This window comes from Chroicocephalus ridibundus, chromosome 6 (assembly GCF_963924245.1).
Source record: "Chroicocephalus ridibundus chromosome 6, bChrRid1.1, whole genome shotgun sequence".
Classification (NCBI taxonomy): Eukaryota; Metazoa; Chordata; class Aves; order Charadriiformes; family Laridae; genus Chroicocephalus; species Chroicocephalus ridibundus.
The window spans coordinates 9,951,391-9,978,779 of record NC_086289.1 but is presented as its reverse complement, the minus strand read 5'-3'; the positions used below and the strand labels follow the sequence as shown (position 1 = coordinate 9,978,779).

Genomic DNA, 27,389 nt, shown 5'->3' with positions numbered 1-27,389 from the left:
AATCAGGAGTTACTATTAATGAGTTTTCTCTAGGACCAGGAAAAGCTGTTCGCCCTATTGGACACAATGTTTAAAGGAAAAAAGAAAAAGGTGGACAAAGCAGATCTTTATCAGATTTTGTTGTACATTTACCATGACAGAATCTAAATAAGGACAGCTTGGGAATTTTCAACTTACAGGTGAGATGGTAGCTCTCTGTCTAAGAAACAAGGCAAAGTTGTAGTGTTAGTCGAAGCTTTTCAGTGCTCTGATGTGGCAAGCAAACAAGGCACTCTCAGCACTTGCAAGAGATCTCCTGCTAGACCAAAGGTTTCCTGGAAAAAAGACGATAGGCACAAAGAAGCACAGGAATTCTACCTGCTGACGTACAACGAAAGGAAGAAGTTGAGGCTGAATCTTAAACAACCTTTGCACTAGTTCTAGTATATGAAATATACAGAGATCAGCATAAAATACCTGAAGACGCTGCCAGAGAGGAAAAGCAACTTACAGGGAGGAAAGGTAACCTACAGTGGTAGCAAGAGAGAGACTAAAACATTCCCTTGTGTTGGGACCAGTGTCTCTGCCAGATGGAGCATTACTGTAGATTGTGTCCAAAAAGCATTAATATTATATAATGTATAATAGAATCCAAAATATTCACTTATAACCAAGACAGACATTGACCCCCGATGTAATTGTCATTACATAGGTAGCGTAAGAAATCCTGCTTCACTCTTGCATGTTAAGTAAATTCTGTTCTTTAAATCTGAGCTTGGTTACATTTTACAGTACTTTATGTTCTTTCAGGGTTCTTAATGTTGCTTTATCTTCTAGTCATGGATATGATATTTCAGACACAGCTCGGGGGAAATAAAGGGACTGTTTAGAAAGCTGAACCAGTAAAAGCAAGTTGTCTCCAGGCTTTTTTTGCACGGGAGACATTGATGGCTGCCTCATATGTGCATACTTTTTCATTGCTTGTAAGTGAATATTAAGCTTCTGGATTTCCCCTTTCAGAATAGTTTTTAGTTTGCTTCCTGTGGCAGAAACAGGAATTTCCTTGTGGGTCATAGTTCAGGGTGTTTGTATTTATACACGGACTATAAGAAGGCAGTCCCAAGGCAGGGCAGGGTCACATCGAGTTTTGCTGCAGGAGGCAACACAGGGAATCTGGAAATAATTCAAGGTGTTTTTCTCTAAGACCTTCTACGCCATGAAGACATTTTGCCTGTAAGTATTAACGTTTGTTTTCCTTCTCTTGGTATTATATTTTTGAAGTTTTATAATAGCCTATGTCTTGATCGTTTGCCACATTTTATTTGCATTTAGACTGAAGTGCCTCATTGCGTTTCAAAAGGTTGAAAGCAATCAAATCTCTTAATACCAGGCATACAAAAATCTGAGGGGGTGTAATCATGGTATCGGCATTGTCTGTTCTGAACTAGACGTAATCTGTTTAAAATACGGCTTTCCATTGAACAGGAAAGACAATTAAAAGCAACAATTAAAAACTTTTTCCCAAAATGCAGAGTGGGATAGCACAACTGTAATATCATGGGTTTTTGTCTTTTCACCTGCAAATCTTGACTTTTACTGAAACCTAGAAGAGACTTTTATCCTGTCATAGGCTCTCGGAACATTGTTTCGCAAGACTGGCATTGTTTGCCAGTCTGTCAGTCTGGTGGCTCTGTCAGTCACGTTGAAAAGAATATTACTTTGCCTTTCATTGCAACCCCAGGCAACTATTGACACTAAAAGTTTGACTTTGTGTGCAGTCATTTTTTGTTTTGGAAATTGCTTTTTTGTCCTTTTTTTTTTTTTTTGGTAGGCTATAGATGAAAACCTTAGCAGTAAATTTTATCACAGTCTGTCCAGCATTTGTACAACTAATCTTTCTCCCAAAAAGGCAGAATCGCAAAGGTTTCCCTCGGAAAAAAAAAAAAAAAACAACAAAAAACGACAGGCAGAAATGCTCTGCAGAGATCCCCAGCGGACCTAAATTTGCAGGGGGTCATTCTCATTTACAGTATGGTATTGCCTGGAACAGGAGGTGTGGAAGTCGGTAGCTTTAATTGTGTGTCAGAGGTGAAATATTGCATGTAACCCACCCCACGTCCGGTGAGTGAGGCCAGAAAATAGCCAACCATTTCTGACCACCACTTCTGACCATACCGTGTTTACTTCTGGCACCATGGAGTAAATCACTGGCGAAACAGAAGCAAAAGAGACCCCTCAAGTCTCTCAGGCCGGCCAGGGAGCTCGGCAAAGAGCTACAGAACAGCACTTGCCGTCCTTCAAACGTTCCCAGAAGAGGCTTTGCAGCTTCAGGTGGCACACATGTTGGGAGACTGTGTAACCTTGTCGTACCTAATGGACAACTTCAAGCCAAATTACTGAAAGGAAAATATTTGATTTTGCAAGGAATGAGAGCTTTGGGGTAAGGCAAAGGGAAACTCGAGAAGTTCCCTACATGGTGTTACAAACAGACATGCTATTACAAATTGGAAATGTAAGCGTATGAGAGAAACTAGATCTGATTTTAAATAAACAAGAAAGCAATTGCGAGACAATAAAAAACTGCCGAGTGTGCAAAATGTAGTGCCATAGTACCACGCATGCAATTCTTTGGGAAGAATGCAGAGCTCGCATACGAATTCCAAAGGAACAGCAGTGCTGCGGAGGTCTGGCTCTGTTACCCTGACACCCAAATGGTGTTCTCTCGAAGGAAACCACCAAAAGGCAAATTAGCTCAAAAAACCCACAATGGAAGCCCATTAACCAAACCCACCTTTTACTTAAATGCTCCATCCCTGTGTTCCTGCACTTACCAAATCCCACAGACCGCGCTACCCGCATGTTTTATTGAAGGGTTATTTAACAAAAACTTCGGAGAAGACCATGGAAATGCATCGGTGGGTTCTGCCTCCCTGCCAGCCTCTGTTCCCGTCTCTGCCGCAGCCTGGCTAATACCGATGAGCAGGTTATTTAACCGCTGCTCAGCTTTACAGTGAGAATCCCATTTCCCTGGCAATATTGGAGGAGACATTGCAAAAATAAGTTGAGATAAATAAAAACAGATACTCTCTGTGTACCCCTCTGAAAAATCAGAATACTATTCCGCCTCTACAAAAGCTGCAAAGTTTTTCATCACTGTTTATAAACTGCTCTGAGGGCATTGTATTAAGAATGCTACAGACTTGCAATTTATTGTGATTACTATAGTGTTATGATTAGAATTTCTAGATAGATTTTGACCTCTTTAGGCCAAGCAATGCCTATTTTATAGAGGGCTGATCACACTGCTAAGGCAGTGTCAGAAACATATATGGGATGCAATATTCCCAGGTTACAGGTGTTGTGTCTACTGCAAAGGAAGGGGCAAAATGAAGTTCTGTTGGCAGGTCTCGCCACTTCCTAGGCAAATCGTCTCTGACTATTCGCAATTTTATAATTATATTATAGTAGAATAAATATAATATTATAGCATATAATGGATAATTTACTTTATAATATATCGTTATGTATAATACTATGCTTAAATGAATAATAATTGTTTTAATTATTTGTATAGTTTATTATAGATTGGTCTATGTTTATATTATATAGTTTAATCATCATTATGAAAATAAACACTTGTGAGATTTTTGTTATTTTCTCAGGCAACCGTGCATGCAGTGAGATGCTGCTCGGCAGCAAGCAAAGCGAAAGGGATTAGCTTCAAGGTTTTTGCTCTCCTCACTACCTATCTGGGTGGAAGAATCAATCAGGATGGCTTCTTCAAGTAAAAGAAATTCTGCAGGTACAAAATTTCATTTGCTAAGATTTGGCAGTAGTAAGGTTGAATCAGGTTTCAATCCATTCTTATCCATATGTGATACCATTCTCTTTGCCCTCCACCTGCCGAGGATTTTGTAGTAACCAAGAGGTGAAAAACAAGGGAAAATAGCCTACAGAAAAATTTTGAGATCTCATCTGGACTTACACCGTGTGTGAATTCTGCCCCTCTGCTTCCTTCCTGAAAGAATCTGTCCTAAATGCAGCATTTCCCTTTATAGCAGAATTTTTCTTGTCCCTGACGCAGAGGTTGAACTGCCATTTGTAAAAAACATTAAAACCGTGCTCCTTTCAGTCACTGGATTCTTAGAAAAATCTTAATTTCCCATACACAGTTTATAGCTTACAAAATGTAATGGGATTGTCACTCCTTTCGTCCAATGTTAAAGTGCCTTAATAAAAATGAGATTGTGATCAGAAATCCACCAGTGACTAGAAAATGCAGATCTTAAACTACAGCTGGCCACAGAGTACGCAGGGTTGTAAGCAAATAGAGTCAGGCATTTTCCCCCTGAAGGTTTTAGCTCATATTTCACTTCTAAGACTTTTGCCTGTTGTCACATCATGATTCAGGGTGTAAGATAAATCTACCCTTGGCTGCGTTTGCAACCTATCCGAATTGAATGCCATCTGCAGATTTCGTTAGGGGGCTGTTTACTGTCTTTCAGATAGCTGATTGGGAAGTTAAATAAGACCAGACTCCAGAAGTTAAGTAAGACCAGTTAAATAAGTCAGAGACCCATGATATCTTTCAAGCGCCCTACATACATAGTCACTATTATTTGTTTACAGTTTGGGCCAATTGTCAGCAGGAAACTAACAGAGGAGCATGGCCTGGCCCTACGGTTTATAGCCTTGATTTGTGTTTGTCTTCTCTAACTGTAACGTGCTTTATGGCCATTTAAGCACAGAAACCCCGTGCTCAGCAACAATTTCCAGTTCAAGCAGGTCTTTGGAAGAGATTAATTGGCAACAAATTAAGTAATGGTGCTGTTCGTTTCTCTTTGATTAGTGACGACTCAAAATACGTTTTGCCCTGAAGGTGCAGTCTGCAAGCACGGCTTCCTCATCAAATCACCACCTCTTCAACTTCTCAACTCGCAGGTATGCTAGCACAGATCAGTCATGTTCCAGCAATCCCTCAACAAGCACCTGTTTTTTCTGCTATCCTAAATTTTAATGAGAGACAAATTACTTTCTCTTCGGCAGAATTCCTGGAAGAGGCGTTTTTTCATCCTGTCCAAATCCAGCAAGGGCAATTACATCCTGAAGTATCTAAAAGGCCAGAACATAAAAGGCTCCATAGCTGTTGATCGGTATGTAACTCAAATGCATCACCTTTCTATTTTAAACCATGTATCAGCACTCTTAAATGGCCACTGATTATATAGACACTTGTTCCCGATTGAGGTTCTTGATCCAACTCCTGCTGAAGTCCAGAAAATAGTCCTTTGGTCTTTTGTAGGCTGTGGGTGCAAGTTACAGCGTGCGATATATGTAGAAGTAAAAATCCTAAATTGTTTTGATGAAATTTGATACGTTTACGCGAGTGATTGTGGTGATGTGGTATCTGCAAACCAGATGTCTTGTCTCCGTGATCCCAAAGGCTGTATTCCTGTAGTAGAAGGTATTTTATCTCCTGTGAGGACAGTGCTATGCATTCACTTACATGCGAGTAAGGATGGGCTACGCCACTCTGAACTGTGGCACACAACCTTTCCCACCTTACGCCTTTACAAAGTGCTTTGCAAGTTGTGCAGAGCTCTCCTGGCTTTCATGTAGCGCTGTGGGCTGATGCTGGCTGCCCCGATGCCTCTTACTCCGACAAGGAATTGCTCTGCTTGGCTTGTTTGAGTTCGTCATTTCATTCTTCTCAGCACGGTGCCCACTGCAGCAAGGCTGCGTATCTTTGGCTTTGTACTAGCGCTCTTTACCATGTCACATGTGGTATGAGATACATAGAAAGGAAACAGTAAATGTAAAGATTTTACCAGTCAGACCTGGAGCTCCAGGCTCCTGGAATTGTTAGGCTTGGAGGTCACTGGACTCCCATTGCTGTTGAGCTTCGTCTATTAAAAGGATTTACATTGTGAAGCTTTTGAAAAAATTCTGCTTGCTCAATGTTTTATGGTTACGTTATTACCATCATTATTGTTGTTATTATTTTTACTAATTTAACTTCTTGGAAGTTAATGGAAGAAGTGCTTTCATTTAAGTATCCATTAAGAATACTTTTTGTCTGTTCCTTTTCCCCTCCATTAAAACACTGTTAATATACAATTAGTTTCAAATCAAATGTATTGTCCTGTAGTGGTTCAAAAACATTTGCCAGGAATTTTTCTTACTATCATTGCTTTTCAAGATTCTGTGTTAGGCCAACGGCCCCTTTTTTCAGAAATGAGGATCTAAAATCTGAACGTGAGTCTTTGCAAAAGTTGATTTTATTTTGTTGCTTGGAAGTTTTCTTCATTGAACAACCATCCGTTTTGAACGTGCATGCTTATTTTCTTGAGAATTTTTTCTGTGGGAAAATGTTTACCTTTTCCCATGTAGATCTCACCATGCTATGCTGTACTTCGAGTAAAGTATGCACATACACACATATGTGTGTGTGTATGCTTGTATGTATAGTTATACAGGATGTTTTGTGTGGTTGTCTCAACAGAATCATAAATATCGAAGTTGGCATAAGCAATTATGAAATTATGGAAACGGTGAGGAAGATGTTTAAATGCGTTCCTGAACAGGTGATGTCCATCAGTACTGGAAACAGATGTTACTACCTCATCGGGAGCAGCAGGTAGGCATAGAAAGACGCGTATGTATGCAGCATGACATTACAGTTAAGCTAATGTAACACTAAGGCACTGCCCCAAGGCAAGGTCCTACCACTTCACAACCGCTCCCATCCCTTCCTGTGTCCCGGCTGCTGATGGCGCAGCTCTGGGATGAAATGATTCAGCTGGTTGATCCAATGGAAAACTGCTCTTTTCTGAGTTGTTTGGGGGTTTTTTTGCCCCTGCGTCCAGGTTAATTTTTGCTGGTTCAGGTTACAACGTCCAACATGTGGAAGTAGTGGGAGCGTGCAGCTGGGAGCGGGGGTGACAGCGGCAGCACATCGGGGTGGCGGTGCCGTGTCAAACTGTACCGGTTAAGGGTCAAGGAAGAGCAGAGAGCTTTGTCTTCTCACCCAGCGGCTCCTGGGAGTTAAGGAAAACTTCTGATCCTTATGGATAAATCACAGGAAATAATCTTGCCCTGGGAAGTAGATTGTTAATCAAGGACAGCAGATTTAAGGGGAAAACTCCCCTGAGGGAAAACAGACCCCAAAAGGAACGCCTGGGGCTGTTACTACAGCGGGGTGATGTGCTCCCTGCTCTCCCAGACCGCAATCCAGTCCTCAGCAAGGGCAGAAACTGCTGCTGTCGAGCTGAACAGCCAAAGCTCAGTTAGGTGAGGGAGGACATTTGGCACAGTGCTCTTCTACTGCTGCTTCCCAGCTTCTCCTCTTCAGTTTCCCAGCCACAAGCATTCCGGGTTTTTTTTTCTGCCTTTATGCAGAAGAGCAGCTGATGTGTGAAATGCTGGTAAGCGCAGAAGAAAAACACATACCTCTGTGTTACTTGAGCGTGCCACCCCACGCCTTCCCCCGGGGCACCGCTCTCACGGCCCTCGCTCCGTGGGAAGTGTTCCAGAATTAATCCAACTCACCCCACCGCAAGCATGGAACAGGGCTTCAGGATTCCTTTCATGGCATGTTTCTCATCCTGCTTGACCAAGTATTACACGCAGAAAATGAAGCAGAAAGCACCGTCCCACCTCTCCATGTCTCTTGTGTACACCAACCTCCCCCCCCAACACGTACCCACCCCGCACATGTTTTAGCTCCCAGTCCCGGGCTGCACCTCTCTGCCGTCAAACTTTGCCACTTCCCCGTCTGGCTGTGGCCACCCCAGCACTCTCTCTTGAAAGGAAGGTGCAGATTTTCCCCGTTGATTTCAGGAAGTGTTATTTTGGGCCCCATAGGAAGAAGTAGGGAGGCAAACGGACTTTGCTTGTGTTTTACCTGTGAGCAGGTTCTCATTTCTGTTGTTCCAACCTACAGGCAGGAAACAGAGGACTGGGTCACTGTGTTGTCTTCAGTCTGCGGGGAGGCCGAACGAGGTGGATGCTGCCCTCAGGTGACACGTTACTGCACTTGATTTTAGAAAGAAAGAACTTTGTCATTTCATTAGAAACCCGTGCAAAGAGTTTTTCCTGGTTTTGCCTTTGCAAGTTGGCTCTTGCCTTGGTTAATCAGAAATTCATTTTCTATATAAATCCTGTACCCTGGCTTTATGCATTAAGCAGGCATTGCACCGTCTGTCTGCGCTGGGATTGATTTTACAGTGAAGGAATCTCTTTGAAGAGCAAGCCACATGGAAATTAGGAGATGACTGACATTATGCTGCAATGAATTGCCCCTTTGATGCATCAGAATGAAAACTTGTGCGATATTCTTACTGTGTGCTTTTTGGTTATATTTACATGCTCTTTTACAAACTGATCCACATCTAGTCTGTCAGTGTAGGAGCAGCTGGAAGCTCTGTTAGTTGAAGCTCTGGCCCAAGTTTCTGCACCTTGTCAGCCAGCCAGACCTGCTAGTTCAGAGTCAGCACTAAGCTACTTGCACCCCGACAGCTCCCACTCAGCTCAGAGCGCAGGCAGGGCAAATCCACGTCTGCCGGAAAAACGCCGTGCAGACAACCTCTCTGAGCCATTCGAAGTGAAATGTGGACAAGTGGAGTGTGTTGTTGCACGGTAGTCCGTGCCCATCAGGTGCTTCTCTTCTTATACTGCTGTCATTTTATTTGTAGACCCAAGATCTTTCAAATCCAGAATTCAGAAGCCGGCCCTCCTCTTTGCCACTGTTCTTGAATTCTTCAAGTACAATCAGTTCCCTGGAAAGGCAAAGCTACCAGAAGGTAAACAGATTCACCATCCTTACTGATGAGTTTGGTCCTAAGGGTGACTGTGAAATTTGATTTGTGTAGTTGCTTTTTTCCGTTTAAAAGTTCTTCAGAGCTTGTGCAATGGGTGCCCGGTCTGTTCTGCTCCCTGGTGGGATTTCTGAGCAGGACCTGGATGGTAACATCAGAGAATCCCCACAAAGGAAAGACTTTTGAGTAAAGTCTGCACGTAATAAAGGCAGGTCTTGATGGCAATAAGCAACGATATTCATTGGCTTTCTCAACTGACTGGCAAAGATTAGTGGGCATGAAATAAGCCACTGCGGCTTCGCTTTGACATGCCTTGCCAAAGCCATGTGATGATTGTTTTGGCAGCTGCCTCCCACGTTCCTCCTGGTTTGTGACTGTGCTTTTCTTTGTCTGTCTCCTCAGGCTGTAAAGCCTAGAGAGGAGTTTGGGTCCAGTTCTGCTGTGCCTTACAGCTCTTCTCCCTCGATACTTAAATTGAAAGGAAGGAAAGCATTGCTGCTGTCACCGAGCAATTGCAGTCCCCGTCCTCTGGTGACAGCTGAACAGCAGCCAGGGGAGTGTTGGTTTTCTCCAGTCACAAAGCTGTGAGCAAATGGCCCAGTTGGAGGAAGCGGAATGCAGGTGAAGCACCTCCGGTGTTATCTTTAGGAGGAGTCAACATTTCTCTTTTGTATACAGGAGAATGGTCCCTCAGAAGACAAGAACAGGCCTAATTCAGATCCTGGCCCTCATCAGGCTCCAAGAAGAGTTTTTCCAAGCCTGGTGAGCAGAACAAACCAAACGGCTCTTGACTTGTTCAGTCTGCAGAATTGACGATTGGCTCTCATCTCACCTGAGTATCTGTAACTATAGATCATTCACCTACTTTCCCAGCACACTGAGTTGGTTTTCACTGTGAAGTATCCTAAATATGGTTAGCCTGTTGTCTTGTTTAGCACTGAAAATAACCCTCTACGAACTCAGTTGGAATATCCTTTGTTTACTTTGTTTCTTAGAGGTGGATCCTCAGAATTTCTGTGCAGCTGTTGCAACTTGTAGCAGCTGTCGCAAACTTGATCAAGAAAATTATGAAGTTGCGCTGCTTGAGGATTTGCTCCTTCCCTCACATTTCTCAGCTGTGCCATATTCTTCCTAAAGGGTTTCTTTCTCCAGCCTCTGCCAGTAGCAATTGAATCAATGTAACTGAAGTACAGAACAAGGCTCGTTAAATGGGGGCACACCTCAGGCCTGACCTTCTGTCAGCATAAATGTAGCTTCAAGTAATTTAGCTTCCATATCTGGCAGGAATGATTTAAAGAGATGGAACGATGGATGTTATCATGTATTGTTGCCTGAGTGTTCTGACCTGTGTTCCCTGAACAAACACCTGCAGCAGTTTCAGATAGTTTTCACCATTCCTCTTGCCCTGGTTTACTGCCTTTGCAGCAGAGTCAACAGAACAGAAGGCACAGCCAAGGCTCTACCACACCAGTACACAGTTTGGCAGATGAGTTTAAACCCATCTTTATTAACAGTTTATGCATTGGACTATGATCTGGATTGCCTGAGACACAGGGAAAAGAATCTGTTCTGCTATCATAGCTAACAGGGTGGTAAATCATGTGCTCCAGTCACCACCCATGTATGTAGGCTGGCAGCAAGTATGAGATAATACAACTAAACTTAGTGGAAAGTAGTAAAAAATAGTTGAAACTACATTGCAATGCTATGGGCAGTTAGCATAGCTCAGCTGATGCACAGTACTTTGTGAAGCTGCAATAGTTCAGTTGTGGGTCTGACCTCTGAAATGCACCGCGTCTGATTTCAACTAGTGCAGCTCTGGATGCATACCAAGGCTCTCTTTCTGTCCCTTTCTTAGACATGCCTTTTCTGTCTCATTCATTAATTCTTTTCAAACTTAAGGTGCCTCAGAGATCACGTGTTACATGCAGCTGTTCAGACTAGGACAGACAGACCATGAGGGTTAAAAGATAAGGAATTTGGATTTTACCTTTCTAGCCTGAAGCAGAAGGAATAGCAGGAAGATCATATTTCTGTTTCAGCAGGTGTGAAAACAAAGCAGCTTGCCATACAGCTAACCAGAAACAAAAATGTTTATTCATTTCCTAAAAATATCTCACTTCCCTCACAAGTTTAGCATCCGCTAACATCTCCGGATCTATTCGCTGCTCAGTGATACCTAGACAGCTGACTTCCAGATTAATCCTTGTATTTACTTCCTGTTAGAAGTATGACTCCACATTTCTAGTATCATCTGATTAATTTTGCTTTTGATCAGTGGTTCCCTCATCCAGCCCCAGATCTTGAAAACTCTTTGGTCAGCAGCCATTACTCATGCAAACAGGCCTGTCAATGTCAGCTGAGTCTCGTCACGCAGGCAGGGACCCTGGAGATGTCTAGGGACCTGGCTCCCTTTCAGCCCACGTTTTGGAGCTACCAAACCACATCCGGCTCAGCAACTCAATACCAGCTATCTTGACACACAGCTTTCAATACCTCAAATACATCGAAATAAGGAGCCCTGACTTGCATCACCCCATACTGCTCGTTAGTGTATTGCAGGCACCAAGGCATCCTCGTCAGAAGTCTGTCTTCAACATCTGTTAGACACACCTGATTTTCTGAAAGAGAAGTTCCTCTGTCCAAGGGCAACACATAACTCTCCTCTACAGCCAGTTTTCTCCATAATCTCTTTCTCTCTAATGTAGATCGACACCATGGTTCAACAGAGGCTTCAAGTACTCATTTAGCTGTATGTCTGCGAATAATTATACACTGGGGTTAACTGTATTGCTCGGGTTGTAAAGCGCCTGGAGGAACAGCAAAACACTTTAGGGAAACACAGTGCTGCAGCATAACCTTCTTCTTCCCATTGTCCCCAATGTCTGCAATGGTGCCAAGGAGAAACCCTTTATTTGGCAAAAGGTAGCCACTGTCAGTGACTGAAGGCTCAGTTTGGGAAGCTGATGAGTGTCATCTGCTCTCTGAGATTTCCTAGGAGACTGAGGATCTGAAAACCATAAAATCAGCTCCTCTTCCCCCTTTTCCCCAAGTGCTTACTTGTTTGATTGATCCAAAGCCCCTGAAAAGTCACTAGGAAACTCGTTGATGATTTTAAATCATGACCACAGAGCCAGTCTGGGTCCTGCTGTGGTTTTGTTATGCAATTCTTGAAGGGCCATTTGCAGGTTTGTTCTGACTCCTACAGCATAAGCTGCTTTTTATGGCATTTATACCAAGAAGGATCAAAAATACATTCATCATCTTTAATTTCTATTCGATGCCAGTTTCTTCTCTTTACATGTAAGAAAGTAATTACTTTAATTTACTTTACCTTGAAAACAGTAATATATTCTGTGGCATATTTAGCAATTATTAAAATGATTACCATGGAAACCAAGGATGTAAGTGGAGAGACAAAAAACGGCTGCATCACAAACACGGCATGGAGAATTGCATTAGGAGGCAGCTAAATACTAATTACCATACTCTTCATTATAGTGAAGTCAACAAGGAGACATAAAAATAAATAATTTATATTTGTGACTTAGAAAGGTAAACTTACTGGAGCGATTCATGTCTCCTTGTTTTACCAAATTACCACAAACTCTAGTATTTCAGGTATTTAATAAGGCAAAATATCACTCAGGACACGAAGGATTCAATGTCAGATCTCCAGAGTATGTTCCTGATCATGGAGAAGTATGAGTTAACAGACTTCTCATTAGTCAGGGAAGTCCCAGATCCATTCTTCACTTGGTAGCAGTTAAAAGGTGCTTAAAAAGGACAAATATATCCCGATCCACTTCGAGATTTCCTACAGATGTTTTTCCTAGTGTAAGGACTTTAGAACTGAGCGCAAGTAAAAAGTCTTTTCCACGCAAGTGACCCTAAATGCCTGCATGACATGTTCAACCCACTTGATTTTTCTACAAATTAACCGGTTGTGAGCACGCGGTCAATTGCAACTGCCCGGTTACCACGGATCCATCCATGAGAAGTACTAATGCCAGTGGCCGGTTTTGTCCGTGTGCAGCGAATCTGAAAAATACAAGAAGGACCACGAACACAGAAACCTTGTTTCTAAAACAGACTGGCTCTGAGGCGTATCTCACTTCAAGGAGAAACATGTCTCCCTCGGTTCTCTGTGGATATTTGCTGATTCTATTAAATTAACAATGTAAATGGAAAAATACATTGTTAATCTGTATAACTGACCTTGCTAAATACAAACCCATTCTTTTAACAGGATGAAGATCTCGGAAAGAGTGAGGAAAACCTGCTGTCGTCAGATACAGATGAAGACATCAAAAAGGACGAAGAAGACTATTACCAAACTCCCCGCAGTGTTTTAGCAAAGGTAGTTTATTGGTTGTGGGTTCTGCTGGTTTGTTAATAGCTCCAAGGAGACAGGAGACATTTAATGAGCCAAAAAGGAACCAGTATGAGGAACCACTAGTACCTTGCAAAAGGAATATGTAGATAAAGCAGTAGATAACAGAGGTTTCATTTGTACAAGAAAAAATACACTAGACTCATTAAAAGGATCTTTCTGGTAGAAAGTGGCATTTTGACAAAAACATTGCTGATTTTGTTGAAATTCCCCAAATTGACTGTTTCATTGTAAATGGCTTTTGCCTATTGCATCACAAGGTTGGGTTGTTTTTTTTTTTTTTTTCAAAAGCGAAAGCTTCATTTAGAAAATGTAGCTGTATATTATTTTCATATCTTTTAAAATATAATTCGGTTGAAGCATCGTTAAGCTGCATAAAACCAAGCAGTAATTTAAAAACACTGTGAAACATTTTGGTGTCTGCATTTCACTGTGAAACAAAGGAACGGGAGGAATCGTACTGGTTATTTTAAACGAATCTTGGCATGTAATTTGGGAGGCTGATTTCTCCAGGCTTCCCATATGGTGGTCAGGAGGAATGGACTCCAGCTCCTGCAGAAGTCACTGCCTCTCTCCCAAGACCGTACAGCTAACTGAAGGACATTAGCAACGTGATTTTGTCACATAATCGAAGTGCTTTAAGTTAAGTACACCCAAAGCACAAGACTTTTTTCAAAGTGCGTAAATGAAAACGTAACAAAATTTTTGTGATGGTATTTTTTGAATAAGCTGGTTATGTCCAAACTGAAAGGGAAGCAAATGGTAGAGTCAATAATACCAGACAACATTAACTTGTAAGTTTGAACCACCTTTCTTGTTCGCGGCTTCTGGGAAGCGAGTTATGTGGGGAAAGCCAAGCTATGTTAGCCGATGTCTTTAAACAGCACAATCACTGAACAAAATAAGGAAATTAAGATTTTTTTTCTGCAGGCAGGGCAAGGATATGTACGTCTTATGTTGTTATGTGTTTCCAACAGTGCGCTGCTGAAGTATCAAAGCCTGACCATACAGCTGAGTCTGATGTCTCTGTGCAAGAGAAGCCTGTGCAGAAGAACCCAGTAAAGGAGAACATTTATATGTCAATGAAATCACTGTAAGTAAAACTTCATTAAGGTTTGCAAATTAAAAGTGATATGGTGGTACAGATAGAACTATCATTTATGGTATTTACATAACAATATCTAGAGGTTGCACCTTGTTAGAATGAGTCCTTCTTTAGTCTTGGTTCAGAACTTGTGGAAATACCAGAGCGAAATTCGAACTCATCAAAGTGAAATTAAAACTCACATTGCAAACTCCTGCATTCAGACAGGCTCTGACTGTAGGATGCAGCGCTTGTTGTTGATTCACACTTTTTCTAGGTTTTCTTGACATAACAGCCCGCCACTTGACTCAGATACCGCAGCTAAGCTCCAGCAACATTTCAGACAGGTGCTCTTCAGAGCAGGCAGTGTTATCTAGGGGTTAAAAGAAAAGGGTAGACATGGGGCATTAACTCCAGTAAGAAGTTATGTGATCCTGAGTAGGTTGTCTCTTTCCTTCCGTTTTCCCATCCAAAGAATGGGTCTGATGCTGTGTACTTTGGAGGTACAGTGTTCGGCATGACACAAAGAAAGACCTGAGCTTTGTATGACAGTTGTAGGGCCACAAGGAAACTTTACAACCTCCGCGATATAGCACAGTATACTGAAGAGCAGTGTGCCTACATGGTATAAGCCTACCTCCTGAGCCAGAAGACTGGTCCTTAGCTGTTCGCTATGGCCTGCCAGCTACAGACAGTCAGGTCTTATGCCACATAGTGGGAGGCAATTGGAAATGCAGACCCACAAAACAGCTTATTCCAGTAGACTTATTCAAGCTCATCTATTTCTTTGGGAGCCCCTGGAGGGAATTGCTGTAAAAACCTCGCTAGCCTATGCCATCTCAGTTAAAATGTACCAGGAGCAGCTTCTGCTACTAACCCTGGTGCTGTTTGGGGCATGGAGGGGAGTTGGCTCCAGGAATTACGTGGCTCATCAAATAAAAAGCATTCAAGCACATCTGAGTTATTGTATCTCCCATGGGACAGCATTACATCCTTGCAGAAGCCAGTACAGCCAAGGCCAACAATCTGTACTCAGTTTCTTCGTCAAGGCATGTTGTTAGCTGGAATGTTTTCAGGCTTAATAAATAGTCTTTAAATAATGAAAAGGTTTATTTGGGATTTATGGTCCATTTTTGGACGGACTGTTTATTTTACTTAGCTGTAATTTTGTCCACTGGATATTCTACAAGAACTTGTTATTCTTTTGCTTCACTGACAGCTATTTGATCCAGCTTCAAACACAGCAAGATTACCTGGAATGGCCAAACCAGTTAATTTTTGTATCACGGTTCCTCTTCAGTAGGTTGCTGGATGAGAGCTGCCAGGTCCCATGCAGACGTGATGGGCTCCCATCTCTTCCCAAACACCAAGACAACGGTGCATGTCCAAGAGACCTGGAAGCAAAGAGAGACCTAAAACTCCCTGAAAGCAGCCCCAGCCAGCAGCCAGCCCTCCAGGGAAGGCAAAATTCATTACCGCTTTCAGTGGTTCAGTTGTCTATACTGCTCAAGTAAGTGTCCTCTCCATTTTTCGTTGCAGAGAAGACAGATGTGTCTTCTTTGTGGGTTTCAGTTGAGGTACTGGTAGAGTGTTCCTGCTCTCTGATGTTTTCTCTCACAGTCAAGTTAAAGATGAGACCAAACTGCAGATGTTGGATATTTTTGTCCCCCTGGCTGATATTAACAGCTACCTAAAACTTACCGAAGCTGCAGGACAAATATGGTAAGTTCTGGATGTCTTCTGATGGTGCTTGTCAGATGTGAACGAGAGACAATCAGTGTAGGTACAGAAGGGTACAACCACACACATCCATGTACAGTTTTGGCAGTGCAGAACAGAGCAGGGTCAGTCTGTGCTGGAACTTCAGTGATTCCTTTCTGCTCTTTCTAACTCTTAATGTACTCGAGTTGTTATTTCAACTGCTGTTGAAAAGGGCTATGTAGAACCAAGATACCTTGCCGTGCTGTGTAATAATTTGCAAGGAAGTCCCACCCCAAATGCTAATCTTCTAATGTTGATGTGAAGTCACCTAATCACTGCTAGCCAGTTTTACCTTTGATCTGGTGAATCATTATGGTGGCGTGTCTCAGAGATACAGTGAGGGGATATATCTTGTGATAGGGTAAATAGGGCCTTTCAACCAAAAATCTTACAGGCTTTAGCATAGGTGGCCAATAACACTTTGTTACTGATGATAAAGCCAAAAATTAGGAAGCACATACAAGGGACAGATTTCAAGTGCCATTCATTTGACTTCTGTACCCCCTTATGTATACTTAAGTCTTATGAAGAAAAGGAGAATTTGTGGAAAGAGATGACAGATCTTCGGAAAGCCATATACCATAAAACACTGGAAAGGGTGACAATATGGAACCCACTGGCACAGAGGGAACCATTTCCAAACCTAATAAATTCAGTGATTCACTCTCTTTCATCTCACCCTTTCTTATCTTTTTTCCTTTAACTTATTAGCCTGTGTCCCTCATATAGACCTCCATCACATCATTTTGTCATTTAAGCAGTAGCACCTGCAAAGCACTCTGAGTCTCTCCAGTGAAGCGTGAGCTGTAAGCGAAAACTTAACATAAATGACGTTACATAGATCAAGTTGCCATGAGTTGGAATTAATCCAAATTAATCCCAGCACTGGTTCAGTGCTAGGAATGAGTGCTAGGCAGAGATTTTCACAAGTGGGTGTTAAGGGCTAGAGCACATACATCTGTTTATTAGCCTCACTGGAAATCAGTGTTCTCCTTAGACCTTCAATATCAATAACTAGGATGAAGCAGTGGGAGCAGAAAAACCATTCGGTGCATACTCCTGTTCTGCCTGTTGATCTTTCACCACCACACATCACGGAGACTGCCTTTTGCTGTTGCTCCCGTGTTTACACTAATCAGATGCACTGTGTGCACAGCAAGTCACTTTTTGTTTCAGCCACTGTCAGCAAGAAGGAAAAACAGCATTGTAAAAGGGACTGGAAATGGGCCTCCACCTCAATAATTCAATCGATATCTAAATTTACAGAGCTTTTTCAGTAAAAATTCATACTGAAAGAATTCGGGGCTTGTTCCGGGAGGGAGAGCACTAGATCTGACAGCTCAGCTAGTCCTAAATAGCTTGTCATTAAGAAGAGTCTATCAGAGACCAGCAGGAAAGAGACACTGGAATTTGCATAAGGGTCCTGTCAGGACAGCAATGGGTCTCTGAGCCTTGCAGTTAGATCATAGATAAAACACATGGTAATAAGTTTTAATTTCATTCTTTTGGGATGACTTCGGAAATCACCTCACTCAAACATCAAGCTAGAACATCTGCAGCGTGTCTGGCCCGCTGCTTTTGAACCGGAATCCCCGGCTTTCACCGGTGACCTTGCTAGCACCATTCTCACTTGGTAACGTGCTGCAATGTCAGTGTCACGTGCGCTTTTAGGAGGACGGGTGGAGGTGGGTGAAGCAGCTTGGTTTCAGCTAGAACCAAATCAAAAAGCTGCCAAGTCATTCAGCCTGTGTGTTATTTCCAGAGGGCAGTACCATAAATGCAATCCTGTTCAACCATCGCCGTTCTATTAGCAGTAACTGGATATCGCGTATGTTTCCTTTATTATCTGTCCTCCAAATACCCTAGCGTCTCACAGTGGACTGGTCCTCGCCATCTGGGATGTTTGTTTAACCACGGAGACCATATAGTGGCTGTGAATGACCTGCAACCGCAGGACGTGGAGGAGGCTTACTTCTTCATCAGCAGGTCCACAAGAAAGGAGGTAAGCTTGACAAACCTGAAGGTGATAGTCAAATGAATCAAGCCAAATGAGAAAGCGAGTAGCTTCTTGCATTTCAAGCTGCTCCATTCAAACCAGTTTACTCTAGTTTCAGTTTGGCATGAATAACTTCAGTACCAAATAGCTCCTCAGCATCATTCTGATGTAGCATCTCTTATTTCTGGGCTATTTGGGGAATGCAAGATCCGCACCGCTGTGTTTAAGGACTTGATCTCAAAGAGTCTGAGCAACCCCAGGAGATACTACTGGGCAACCATAAATGAGAGTTACTTGGTATTTTTTGTTAAGGCCCATGAATTGCAAACTTTGGGAAATAAACAATTGCCTCCAGTGGATGTGTAGTTGCTTATAGTGGTTTTAGGTATTGAGGGCAGAGCCCTAGATACCCACCTCCTATTGGGTGTCAAGCACTACACATTTCCTTGTGTGATACCACTTTTTTTGAGGAACGTGGGAGATTTCTAAGTGATGCCTTAACACCACTGTGATCTGCTACATGTTGATACCTACCTTTTTGTCAGATGGACTCATATTTCAGTATCCAGGTTCTCTGACCCATACCTGAACACATTCCCATTTGAGTTTTGCTGAGAAGGTTGAGGTCTCCAGATGCTGTGGCAATCTAAAGAAAAGAAAGCCAGTCTCTGCAAGAAAAAAATACTCATCTCTCTTAACTGGGCATTTTTATTTAGCTAGTTAAAATACAAGTTAGGTAGTAGCACAAACGTTGATCAGGTATAACAAGCTATTAAAGTTTCTCTTATTTTTTTCCTTTTTTAAGGTGAAACTTACTGTATGTAGGATTCCACATTCAGATATCTTCCATGTTAAAGGCTGCTCATGTTCCTGAAAAATGACCTCGATGATTAAGTAAGTGCCAAAGTTCAAGGGAAAAGATCAGGGAGAAGAACACGATATATAGTGTATGGAGGTAAATCTTTATCTTCTAGAGCTGCCAGATGTCTTTTGTTGCTAAAGTACAAAGAATAGAGAACGTGGGTTTCATTTTCATTGTATGTCCTAATGACTTTTGTTTTGTTGACATGAATGGCATGCGTTTGGCTTGTATTTCATGTTGGCGTGTGTTTCAGCTACGTGAAAAAACCTGCGGGCCAAGTAATTTATGAAACTTTTGCCCCGTGTAAACTCAGTACTTCAGTAGAAAATACTGGTTCACACCTCTGCTCACCACTTTACGCTGAGTCACGTTGATTTAGACTGTGCTCCTAATCAGTTAGGGGCGTGGAAACAACTTACATTTGGAACAAAGCCATGTGTTCCCATGTTCTCCCTTAACTCCAGAAAGGCACAGGCAAGCTGAGAGCTGTAGTGTTGGAAGGAAGGCTGGTGAAGAGAGCGTTGTGTAGTGATTCGGGGGGGCCTCCTTTTGTGTTATGCCCCTCTTAGGTTACAACCGCAAAAATACATTCAAGGGACGACAGGAAAAAGATCTGGTGGGAGAAAAGGAATGTGTCTGGAGCACCTGTGGTTTCATTGGCGGCCAAAATAAGCCCTAAGTGAAGAATGAATGAATGGATTTGGGAGAGAGGAGGGCTGGCCTGCTCTGTGAAAGTGCTACTGGTAAAGACAGCTGGGAAAACCCGAGAGAGAAATGGGATAGGCACGTGCACTCAGCCCAGCGCAAACAGAGTTCACTGAAAGAGTTTTGATGCTACCAAGTACGACCACGGGGACGCCCCCGGTACTGCAGCACTTCCAGAGCAAGTGCTTATTTGTATCCCCAAGGACATTTCCTGTCAATATTTATTTGCGAATATGTCTTGCTTCCATTGCTATCATAGAAACGCGACTGATTTTCGGCTAATATCACACCAAAACCTGTTGGTCCTTGACGTGGAGCTGCTGCAGGGGTGCCTTTGCTGGATGCCAAAAGGGAGCTTTGTCCTGTGCTACAGTGACCTCTGTTGCTCACAGAAACATGGTGTGACATGGCGTGTGTGCAGAACACATACCTATGGATGTGTACACATTTGTGTATATGTGCTTGTGTTCGGACATATTGACATACATAGATATTGCTGTAAAATAGGTTGGGTTCATATACAATGATGTGGCAACAAAACGAATCACTGGTTTTGAGTACAAATAATTTTGTCTTGCCAGGTAGAACCAAAATAACTACTGGGTTTAGCAGGCATAGGATTATTGATCTTAAGAGATTTATATAAGCTTTGATTAAGATGGATTAGGCCCAAAGGAGGTATTTGTCCGGCTTCCAATTGAATTAGGCCGAGTCAGTTACTATAGTAAGAGCCTACGCTCACTAAAATCAGCATCGGTGCCACTTACTCCAGTAGTGAATTTGCTTTGTATACATCCTTTAAAATCCAGTCTGGACTTTAAAAAAATCGTTATAAACACAAATATTCATACAGTCTGTTCAGACTCAGCTCCTATTCGAAAGATTAATTTCCAGATTGAATGTGTCCACAGCCTGTCTCTTCTGCTTTTGAGCTAAGAGTGTTTGGGACACGCGTATTTCTTATGGCAGGAAAGGATCACTTTTTGCTATTTCTGTTTCTGTTCAGTTCAGAGGCCTGTTTGTGCAGAATTCTGCATGAAGACAGAGGGACACCCCAGTTCTGGAACTACAGAGGCTGACAATGGAAGAAAAGACATTCCTTGGGAGCTCTCCTCCAAAGCTGCCATGGGACTCCTTTGCTCTGCCCTCCCTTTTGGAGCACAACAAATCCGTTGCTGCCTGAGGAGTCTCTGAGAGGTGGGATGGCTTGCCATCACCACACAAGGCTTCTTCCAGCTCTGTAACTGTGTCAGCCTGCTGGGACAGTCCTCTAGGCCTGAATCCTAAAATCACAGATCACCTAGTTCAAGAGTATCCACTGAAGATGTCACCTTCAACCTTTCCTGCCCAAGGTTTGCCTGAGCTCTTCTACTGAGCTTCAGAAAAGGGAAGTCCAAACTTTCCTGTGTTGTTCCAAGACTCATCTCTCTGTATAATTAGGAAGTTTTTTTCTAGTATTTATCCTAGACGGTCTTTTTAGAAAATTAACCTGATTTTTTCTTGCCCTGTTGTCAGTGGGCATGGGGAATGCTTGATTTCCACTGCCTCCAGAGAAATCTTCATTCTGGAAGGTGTTTTCTTCTGCCTGTTCTTCCTTCTCTCCTTTTTTAGACCAAACATCCTGCATTCTTTCAACATTTTTTCAAACGTTTCCTGAAAGTGGTCATATATGTCACTGAACTGTGAGACAAATACCTTGTTCTCCAGTTATGGGTGAGCAAAAGAGGTGAGATCAGCTGTAACGCAATTTCCTGGCATTTCATAGAGAAACGTTTCCAAAAAGAGGTGAACTAGCAAAGCAGCTGTGACCCGTATGTGGTGATGGGGTGGAGGAGACCCACCACCGTAGCACCCGCACGCGGCATTGCTGCCCAAGCAGGGGTTGCGCAACGCATGCTGCACCTCTCTGCCGTGGACGAATGTTACCTTTGGACAAAAATAGGATTTGGGTAGATATAACCCACACAGGATAATTCCAGAACATTTCAGAAAACTGAGGGATTAATTCTGTACGTCGGTAAACAGTTACTGATGCGTTACCCCATAATTGATCATTATGTCAGTTTACACAGTGATAAATGCAGATAATTAATGTCACATATTGGCTGATTCATAACACTTAGACAAATACAATATGGAATTGACATCGGTACAGTAAATTCTGGTAGGGTGTGTGAAGTTGTCTGCCCACATGTGATTAATAAATGCATTAACGCTTTACAATACATTGTATTCTGCAAATACCTCACTTTGTCCTGACACAGCCTCTCCTCATTCTCCAAAGACTACCTGTAATTTCCCAGAAACCTGCAGCTGAGTCACCAAACAGCCTTTTTTAAAAAAAGCTACCCTTAAAAAACAAGATCAACCTCATTCTGTAACGTTTTTCCCAATGTGAAAATTTTACCTTCCTTCAAATGAGCAAATTCCGCTAACTCTCTGGACTGCTTCTAGAAGCAACAACAGAGGGAAATGGCTACGTGCACGGCGTTACCCAGTGCTCGCTTTCAGACCTGACGGGAATGTCTTTAAACCCACGGTGTCTGAGGGGTAACTGGTAATTTTTTAGATCACCTACTGGCATTTTAAATGCGTCGTATAAGCACACACTCTTAAAGAAATAGGTGATAACGTGGCTTCTTGTTGCAGCGTGGTCTGTGGTGTCAAAATCTTTTCTCAGCCAGTCTCCAGGTAAGTTTTGGGTTGTGGAAGGTTCTTGACACAGATGCTTAAATTTGGGTTGCCCAGGGAAGTTGTGGATGCCCCATTGCTGGAGGTGTTTGAGGCCAGGCTTTGAGCAGCCTGGTCTAGCGGGAGGTGTCCCTGCCCAGGGCAGCGGGGGTGGGACTAGGTGACTTTTAAGGTCCCTTCCAATCCCAACCGTTCTATGATTCTACATCATGCTGAAATTCAGTGAATCCACAGACTGGCACATCTACGTAAAACACAGCTGGAAGAAGGCTGCAGATCCTGAAACCGTCTTGCACTGCTGACCCCATGAAGTCACCTGCTTGGACGCAGGGGCCAGTGCTGGCTGCAACGCACGCCACGTTGAATCGCTCAGCATCTGCCAACTGGGTGGGCAAGAGACAAAACCCAACCGACTGCAACACAGATTACCTGATTAGCTAATGTTTAACATGCTCCTCACTAACTTCTTTATTTCCTGTCATTGAATACAACCACTGCCTCTAGGTTGTTTCTCTGGCTCTTAATTCATGGCACATTCCCATGCCACACTCACTCATTAGTGGCTGCTAATTTCCCCCCCCCCCGAATTCCCAAAAATGAATCATGCTCTTTCTACCACGGTAGTACCCTTCTCCAGCCAGAAAATGGCAACTGTCCAGGAGAAAAACAAGTCCCGGAACAGAAAGAAAGTATTGGTAAGAGAAGTCTCCAAATCGGTGTGAGGTCATTGAAGTTAAGAAACTAAAAAGCCCATTGTGCAGCAAGCACAAACCAGCCCACACAGCCCCCGCGCTTCCTCTCAAGGGCAACGCTGCCGAGAACCGGGCTTGGAGTCATACGCCAATCGAGGAGAGCAGGAGTCCTGCGGGAGAACGAGTCCAGCCAGGAAAGGTTCTGTCTGTGTCCATGCTGGAGAGAAGCTCTGCGCAGGCTGTGGCGGCAATGCGCAGGACTGGGCGTTACGGAGCGTCCCTCCAACCTGCGGTACCCAGCCAGGCTGGCTGCACTGTGGCTGGACTTCCAGCAAACGGAGTCCATAGAGGAGCGGCGGCAATAAAGGAGAGCGATCTCACCTTGCACACCGAGGAGTGGGTCAGGAGTGAGCTGAGGACACCAGGTGCTTAATCTATGTTTTGCCACAAATTTTCCCGTGACCTCAGGGGAGCCGTTTCCTCGCACGCACTCAGTAAAATTAAAAAGTGATTTCGGACACGTTGGCATCGCGCTATCTCTTACAATGAACGCGATCTCCAGCATCACATTCAATACTATGAATTGCTCCGGAGAACATCTGCTCCTCCCAGAACATCTGCTGGAAACGCCTCCATCAGGCTTGTACGCTACAGGTGCGGAGGCCGGTTCCTCAATGCCCCATGCTACGGAGAGATGCTGATGTGCCCATCCAGTGCTAAGGGAGAAGCCATCCCCCGTGCCCTGCAGAAAGGCGGCTTACCCTCAGTCACCCCTCAGACAGCACCGTCGCGAGCGAACATTGGGTGATGCTCCCGCTTCCCTGCAGGGAACTGGCTCGCCCCAGAGAGCCGCACCGAGCAGGGTCTATAGAAATCTCCTCAGTCAAACGGATTCGTCCAGTACTTCAGGCCCCATTAGGGAAAATACTAATATTTACAAGGGTACTTCCTCGCTGGCGCTCCCTTTGTGAGTGCAGGGGCCAGACAGACAGGGTACTGCCTCCTCCGCAGAAAGCCTTAGCCACGGGACCGCCTACCTTCAGGTTTGGGGAGCTGTCAGCGTAATCCGAGATGCGCTGAGGACTTTTTTGGTTTGCTTCCCAGGGACGAACAGCCGTCCCACTTACGTGCCTCGCCGTAGCCAGCCGCTTCCCTCCTGCGAGGAACTTGGAGCGTGCCGGGCAGTTCCTAGAAATGCCACTGGAATTTTAAATGTTCCCCTTGGCCCCTTATCACTTCCTAATTTATTGCATCATTTAAAGAAAAGGAGAGGCCAGCCAAGCTTGATACAAATCTTTCATTCAGCAAAAGCACCTGAAGAGAAACAGGGAGGATACTCGGCGGCCAGCAGCCCTTTGCTCGCTGGCAACAGCAGCTCAGGGACGCAGCCGTCCCACCGCCATCTCACAGCAGGACCAGCTCTTCAGGGGCCACCAAGCCCCCGTGGTGGGAGCAGGGCTGGACTTGCAGCAGCGAGTGTCCGGCCGTGTTGAATCTTCCCTCCTGGGGCGCCTGGGTCACTCTGCGCCAGGGAACTGGTCTCTTCTCTAACCCAGCACTGGAGGGTGAAGTTGAGCAGTCAGTGGGCACACTAAGACCGTGGCTACCAGTGGTGCTACACTGTGGTTTAAAATGCCGAATGTTTGCTATTATCGTCATTCGAGAGGTGCTCCAGAGCCCTAGGCACAGGCCACCAGCCCAGCTCCTCCAGCTCCTCCCTGGGGTCTCTCCCCGAAGAGCTCAACACCTCTGCCACCAAAGCAAGCAAACCCTCTGCAGGGGACCAGTCTGCGAGGTCTCCTTAGACTCTCCTTCCCAGTTTGGTTCAGTTCTTCCGTCACGGCGAAGAAACGGAGATAACAAAGCTGATTAAAGGAGGTAAGAGCCAAGAGCAAAGTCCGGCAAGCAGTTGCCAGGTGGCCAGAGAGCAGATGAGCCACCTGCAGCCTGCTCCACCTTTGGCCCTGGCACTCCCAGCGACAGAGGCCATCAGCGCTGATCGTGCCAGACAGACTGCTGCTGCGTGATGCAGTTTAAGCGTACATAATCCCGGGCAGTGCTGTAGGATAATCACAAGGTTTGTAATTGCAGGCTGATAATCTCAGACAGCTGCTGCCGTGAACACCAAGGATGCTGCTGCCTCTGTCGGCAGCGTGAGAGTGCGGATTGGCCAGACTGATACAGAGACCGCCTTTCCTGGGACCCCGCTTCTGTTTTAGCCCTGCTCTAGACAGCATCTATCTGGAATCACCACGGCGTGGTGCAGGCCTGTCTTCGATGGCCCTGGGAACTGGAAAAACAACCTGCACAGAAAAACTCCCAAACCAAAAACCCAAAGCAAAAAGGTTTCTGACCTTTCTCCACATGACAGAAGTTCCTTGTACAAGTGAAATCCCTAAGTCCTTGCTCCAGAAGAGAAAAACAAATCAATCTAAGCCTCCATCTCGTCATCCCAGAAGAAAAATGAGACAAGGGGGAAAAAAGGCTTGGAAGAGTTAGAGCGTATTCCTTGTCTGCCCTTACTTTTCTGTGAAAAGGGCTGAATTATTAGTTGTACGCTACAAAACCCCTTTGGAAAGGCCCACTGAGCGTTTGCATTTCTCAAACGTGCCCTTTCCCACCTGGAAACGTTGTTCTGGCAGACTGAGAGGATGTTGTACAGTTGCCCGGGATTTCTGGGCACTTGAACATCCCAAATCTGCGCGGGGACCAGCTCCGGTGCTCTGTGAAGCCTCAGCCCCGGCGTGCCTGTGCCGCGCAGACACGAGAAAACCAGCGAAGCTCAGCAGCCGCCGGGTCAGGGGCACAGGGGCACGTCCACCGACCAGTTCCCGTGCAAACAGTCCCGGCGAGGGGCTCCCAGCTCCCGAGTCACCGACACCAGCGGTAAATTTGGTGAAGCCATCGTTTGACGGACTGGCCGGGGGTAGATGTGAAGCAGGGGTGGCGGGAGAGGAAAGCAGACGGCATGCAGCCCGGCGAACGCCCGCTGCTGCTCTGCTCACACCCGTGCTGCGGGACAGAGGGAGAGAACTGCGGGTTTTGCACGGCAGAACGGACGTCAAAATGCCACAGAACATCCTTCTGAAACGCAGCCGACCACAGCGAGTCATCACCGTGCCCTTCAAGAGAGCTACATCCATTTTTTTTTTTCTCTCTCTGTAAGTTTTCCCATTAAATCTGTTTCTGTCCGTGCCTGTACAACACAGCTGAAAGCCATGATCGATGACCACCTAAGGGCTGTTTGAAGGATACTACCACCATCAGCCATGAAGGTGGCACAATTTTTTCACCCAGGAGGAGCCCATGTTTTCACGTACTTGCTCCTCAGCAGTCTGACTGATCAGTCGCATATTCCACACCAGGACTCATTTTGCCAAAATAACCTCATTTACATGCTAAATGCTATTGAAGTAATTAAACCCCCCCCAGGAATTCTGGCCTGCTGCCCTCCAATTTCCTCCTCTTCTATTTTATTCTATGTCCGAGGCCCATGTCCTTCTTCACAGTTGTCACTTTACTTCCAAGCAAATGTCCTTGTGCTCCCGTTTCTCTGAATAAAGGCGAATTCTGGCAGCGTAACGTTTCTGAGAAATCCCCCGTAGTAGAAACGTAGCTTGGGGCGGGGGGGAGAACAGAGAGGAAGGAAAACGGAGTCACGAGGAATTGCTATTAACAGCAAGAGGGACTGGGGGTAGGAAAAAAGATCAAGTCAAAGACAGTAAAATTGGAGCTCTGTGCTGGAAATACATTTTTGCTATATTTGGCGCTTCAAAAAAAAAAAAAAAAGGATTAGCTTAGTGTTATTCTGTAGCATCAAACAAGTGGCAGCAGTACCTGCTCTTCAAGGTCAGCTAAAGCAATGAAATAACCCTGAGCAAATATGTGTCTGGTCTGGCTGGCACTGTGGTGGAACATCCACCGCTCCACGGTCCTGGCGCCCTGGGACTTCCCATCCATTTGTCTTTGTCTCGTTTAAGTCCTCCAAGCGGCACTCGCTGCTGCTGCCGCCGCCGCCGATCGATCGTGAGGCTGGGAATAGCGCAGGGGAGTTCTGGCACTGCAGTGAGGAGGCAGGAGGACGACTACGCCTGCGGGAGGTCGTGGTCACCGCTCTTCTCCCCACAGGGGACCCACGTGCAGCCTCGTCCCCAGGCCTGCAGCACCATGTTGTAACAGCCAAGGAGGGTAAAGGAAATAAACGTAGCAGCTTTGAGGTGTACCTGGGGGTGTCACCTGAGCTACAGCTCTTCATCTCTGCAGAGAAGCACCTGTGAGTCCTGGTGGACAAAAAGTTGACCGTGAGCCAGCAGTGTCTCCTTGTGACCAAGAAGGGTGCATCAAGAAGAGTGTGGCCAGCAGGTCGAGGGAGGTCATCCTCCCCCTCTACTCTGCCCTGGTGAGGCCACA

The 27,389-nt window shown here is 44.6% G+C and overlaps 1 protein-coding gene and 1 long non-coding RNA gene across 4 annotated transcripts; one reads left to right on the top strand and one right to left on the bottom strand.

The window, feature by feature from the left end:
- Window positions 1–1,085: 1,085 nt before the first annotated feature.
- Window positions 1,086–25,827, top strand: PLEKHS1 (pleckstrin homology domain containing S1). 3 transcript variants are annotated; one of them, XM_063339808.1, is made up of 15 exons: window positions 1,086–1,212; window positions 3,642–3,781; window positions 4,829–4,920; window positions 5,026–5,132; window positions 6,482–6,616; window positions 7,922–7,997; window positions 8,673–8,780; window positions 9,474–9,557; window positions 13,045–13,155; window positions 14,166–14,281; window positions 15,573–15,782; window positions 15,893–15,994; window positions 17,900–18,035; window positions 18,835–18,923; window positions 20,603–25,827. In XM_063339808.1, the coding sequence occupies exons 2-14, from the start codon at window positions 3,751–3,753 to the stop codon at window positions 18,901–18,903; spliced, it is 1,377 nt and encodes a 458-aa protein (XP_063195878.1). In that variant the 5' UTR covers window positions 1,086–1,212; window positions 3,642–3,750; the 3' UTR covers window positions 18,904–18,923; window positions 20,603–25,827. The 3 variants fall into 3 exon arrangements, with proteins under 3 accessions (XP_063195878.1, XP_063195879.1, XP_063195880.1); XM_063339809.1 differs by lacking the exon at window positions 9,474–9,557; XM_063339810.1 differs by lacking the exons at window positions 8,673–8,780; window positions 9,474–9,557.
- Window positions 14,326–15,850, bottom strand: LOC134517847 (uncharacterized). The gene is made up of 3 exons (XR_010071755.1): window positions 15,749–15,850; window positions 15,526–15,666; window positions 14,326–14,645 (listed from the first exon to the last, which is right to left on the bottom strand). It is a non-coding gene; the product is annotated as an uncharacterized LOC134517847 (long non-coding RNA).
- Window positions 25,828–27,389: the final 1,562 nt, after the last annotated feature.

Coding starts and splice junctions, on each gene's coding strand:
- PLEKHS1 (XM_063339808.1), top strand. CDS start 3,751: ATGGCTTCTTCAAGTAAAAGAAATTCTGCAG. Junction 8,781..9,473: donor AAAGGCAAAGCTACCAGAAG/GTAAACAGATTC, acceptor TTTTGTATACAG/GAGAATGGTCCCTCAGAAGA. Junction 14,282..15,572: donor TATATGTCAATGAAATCACT/GTAAGTAAAACT, acceptor GTTCCTCTTCAG/TAGGTTGCTGGATGAGAGCT.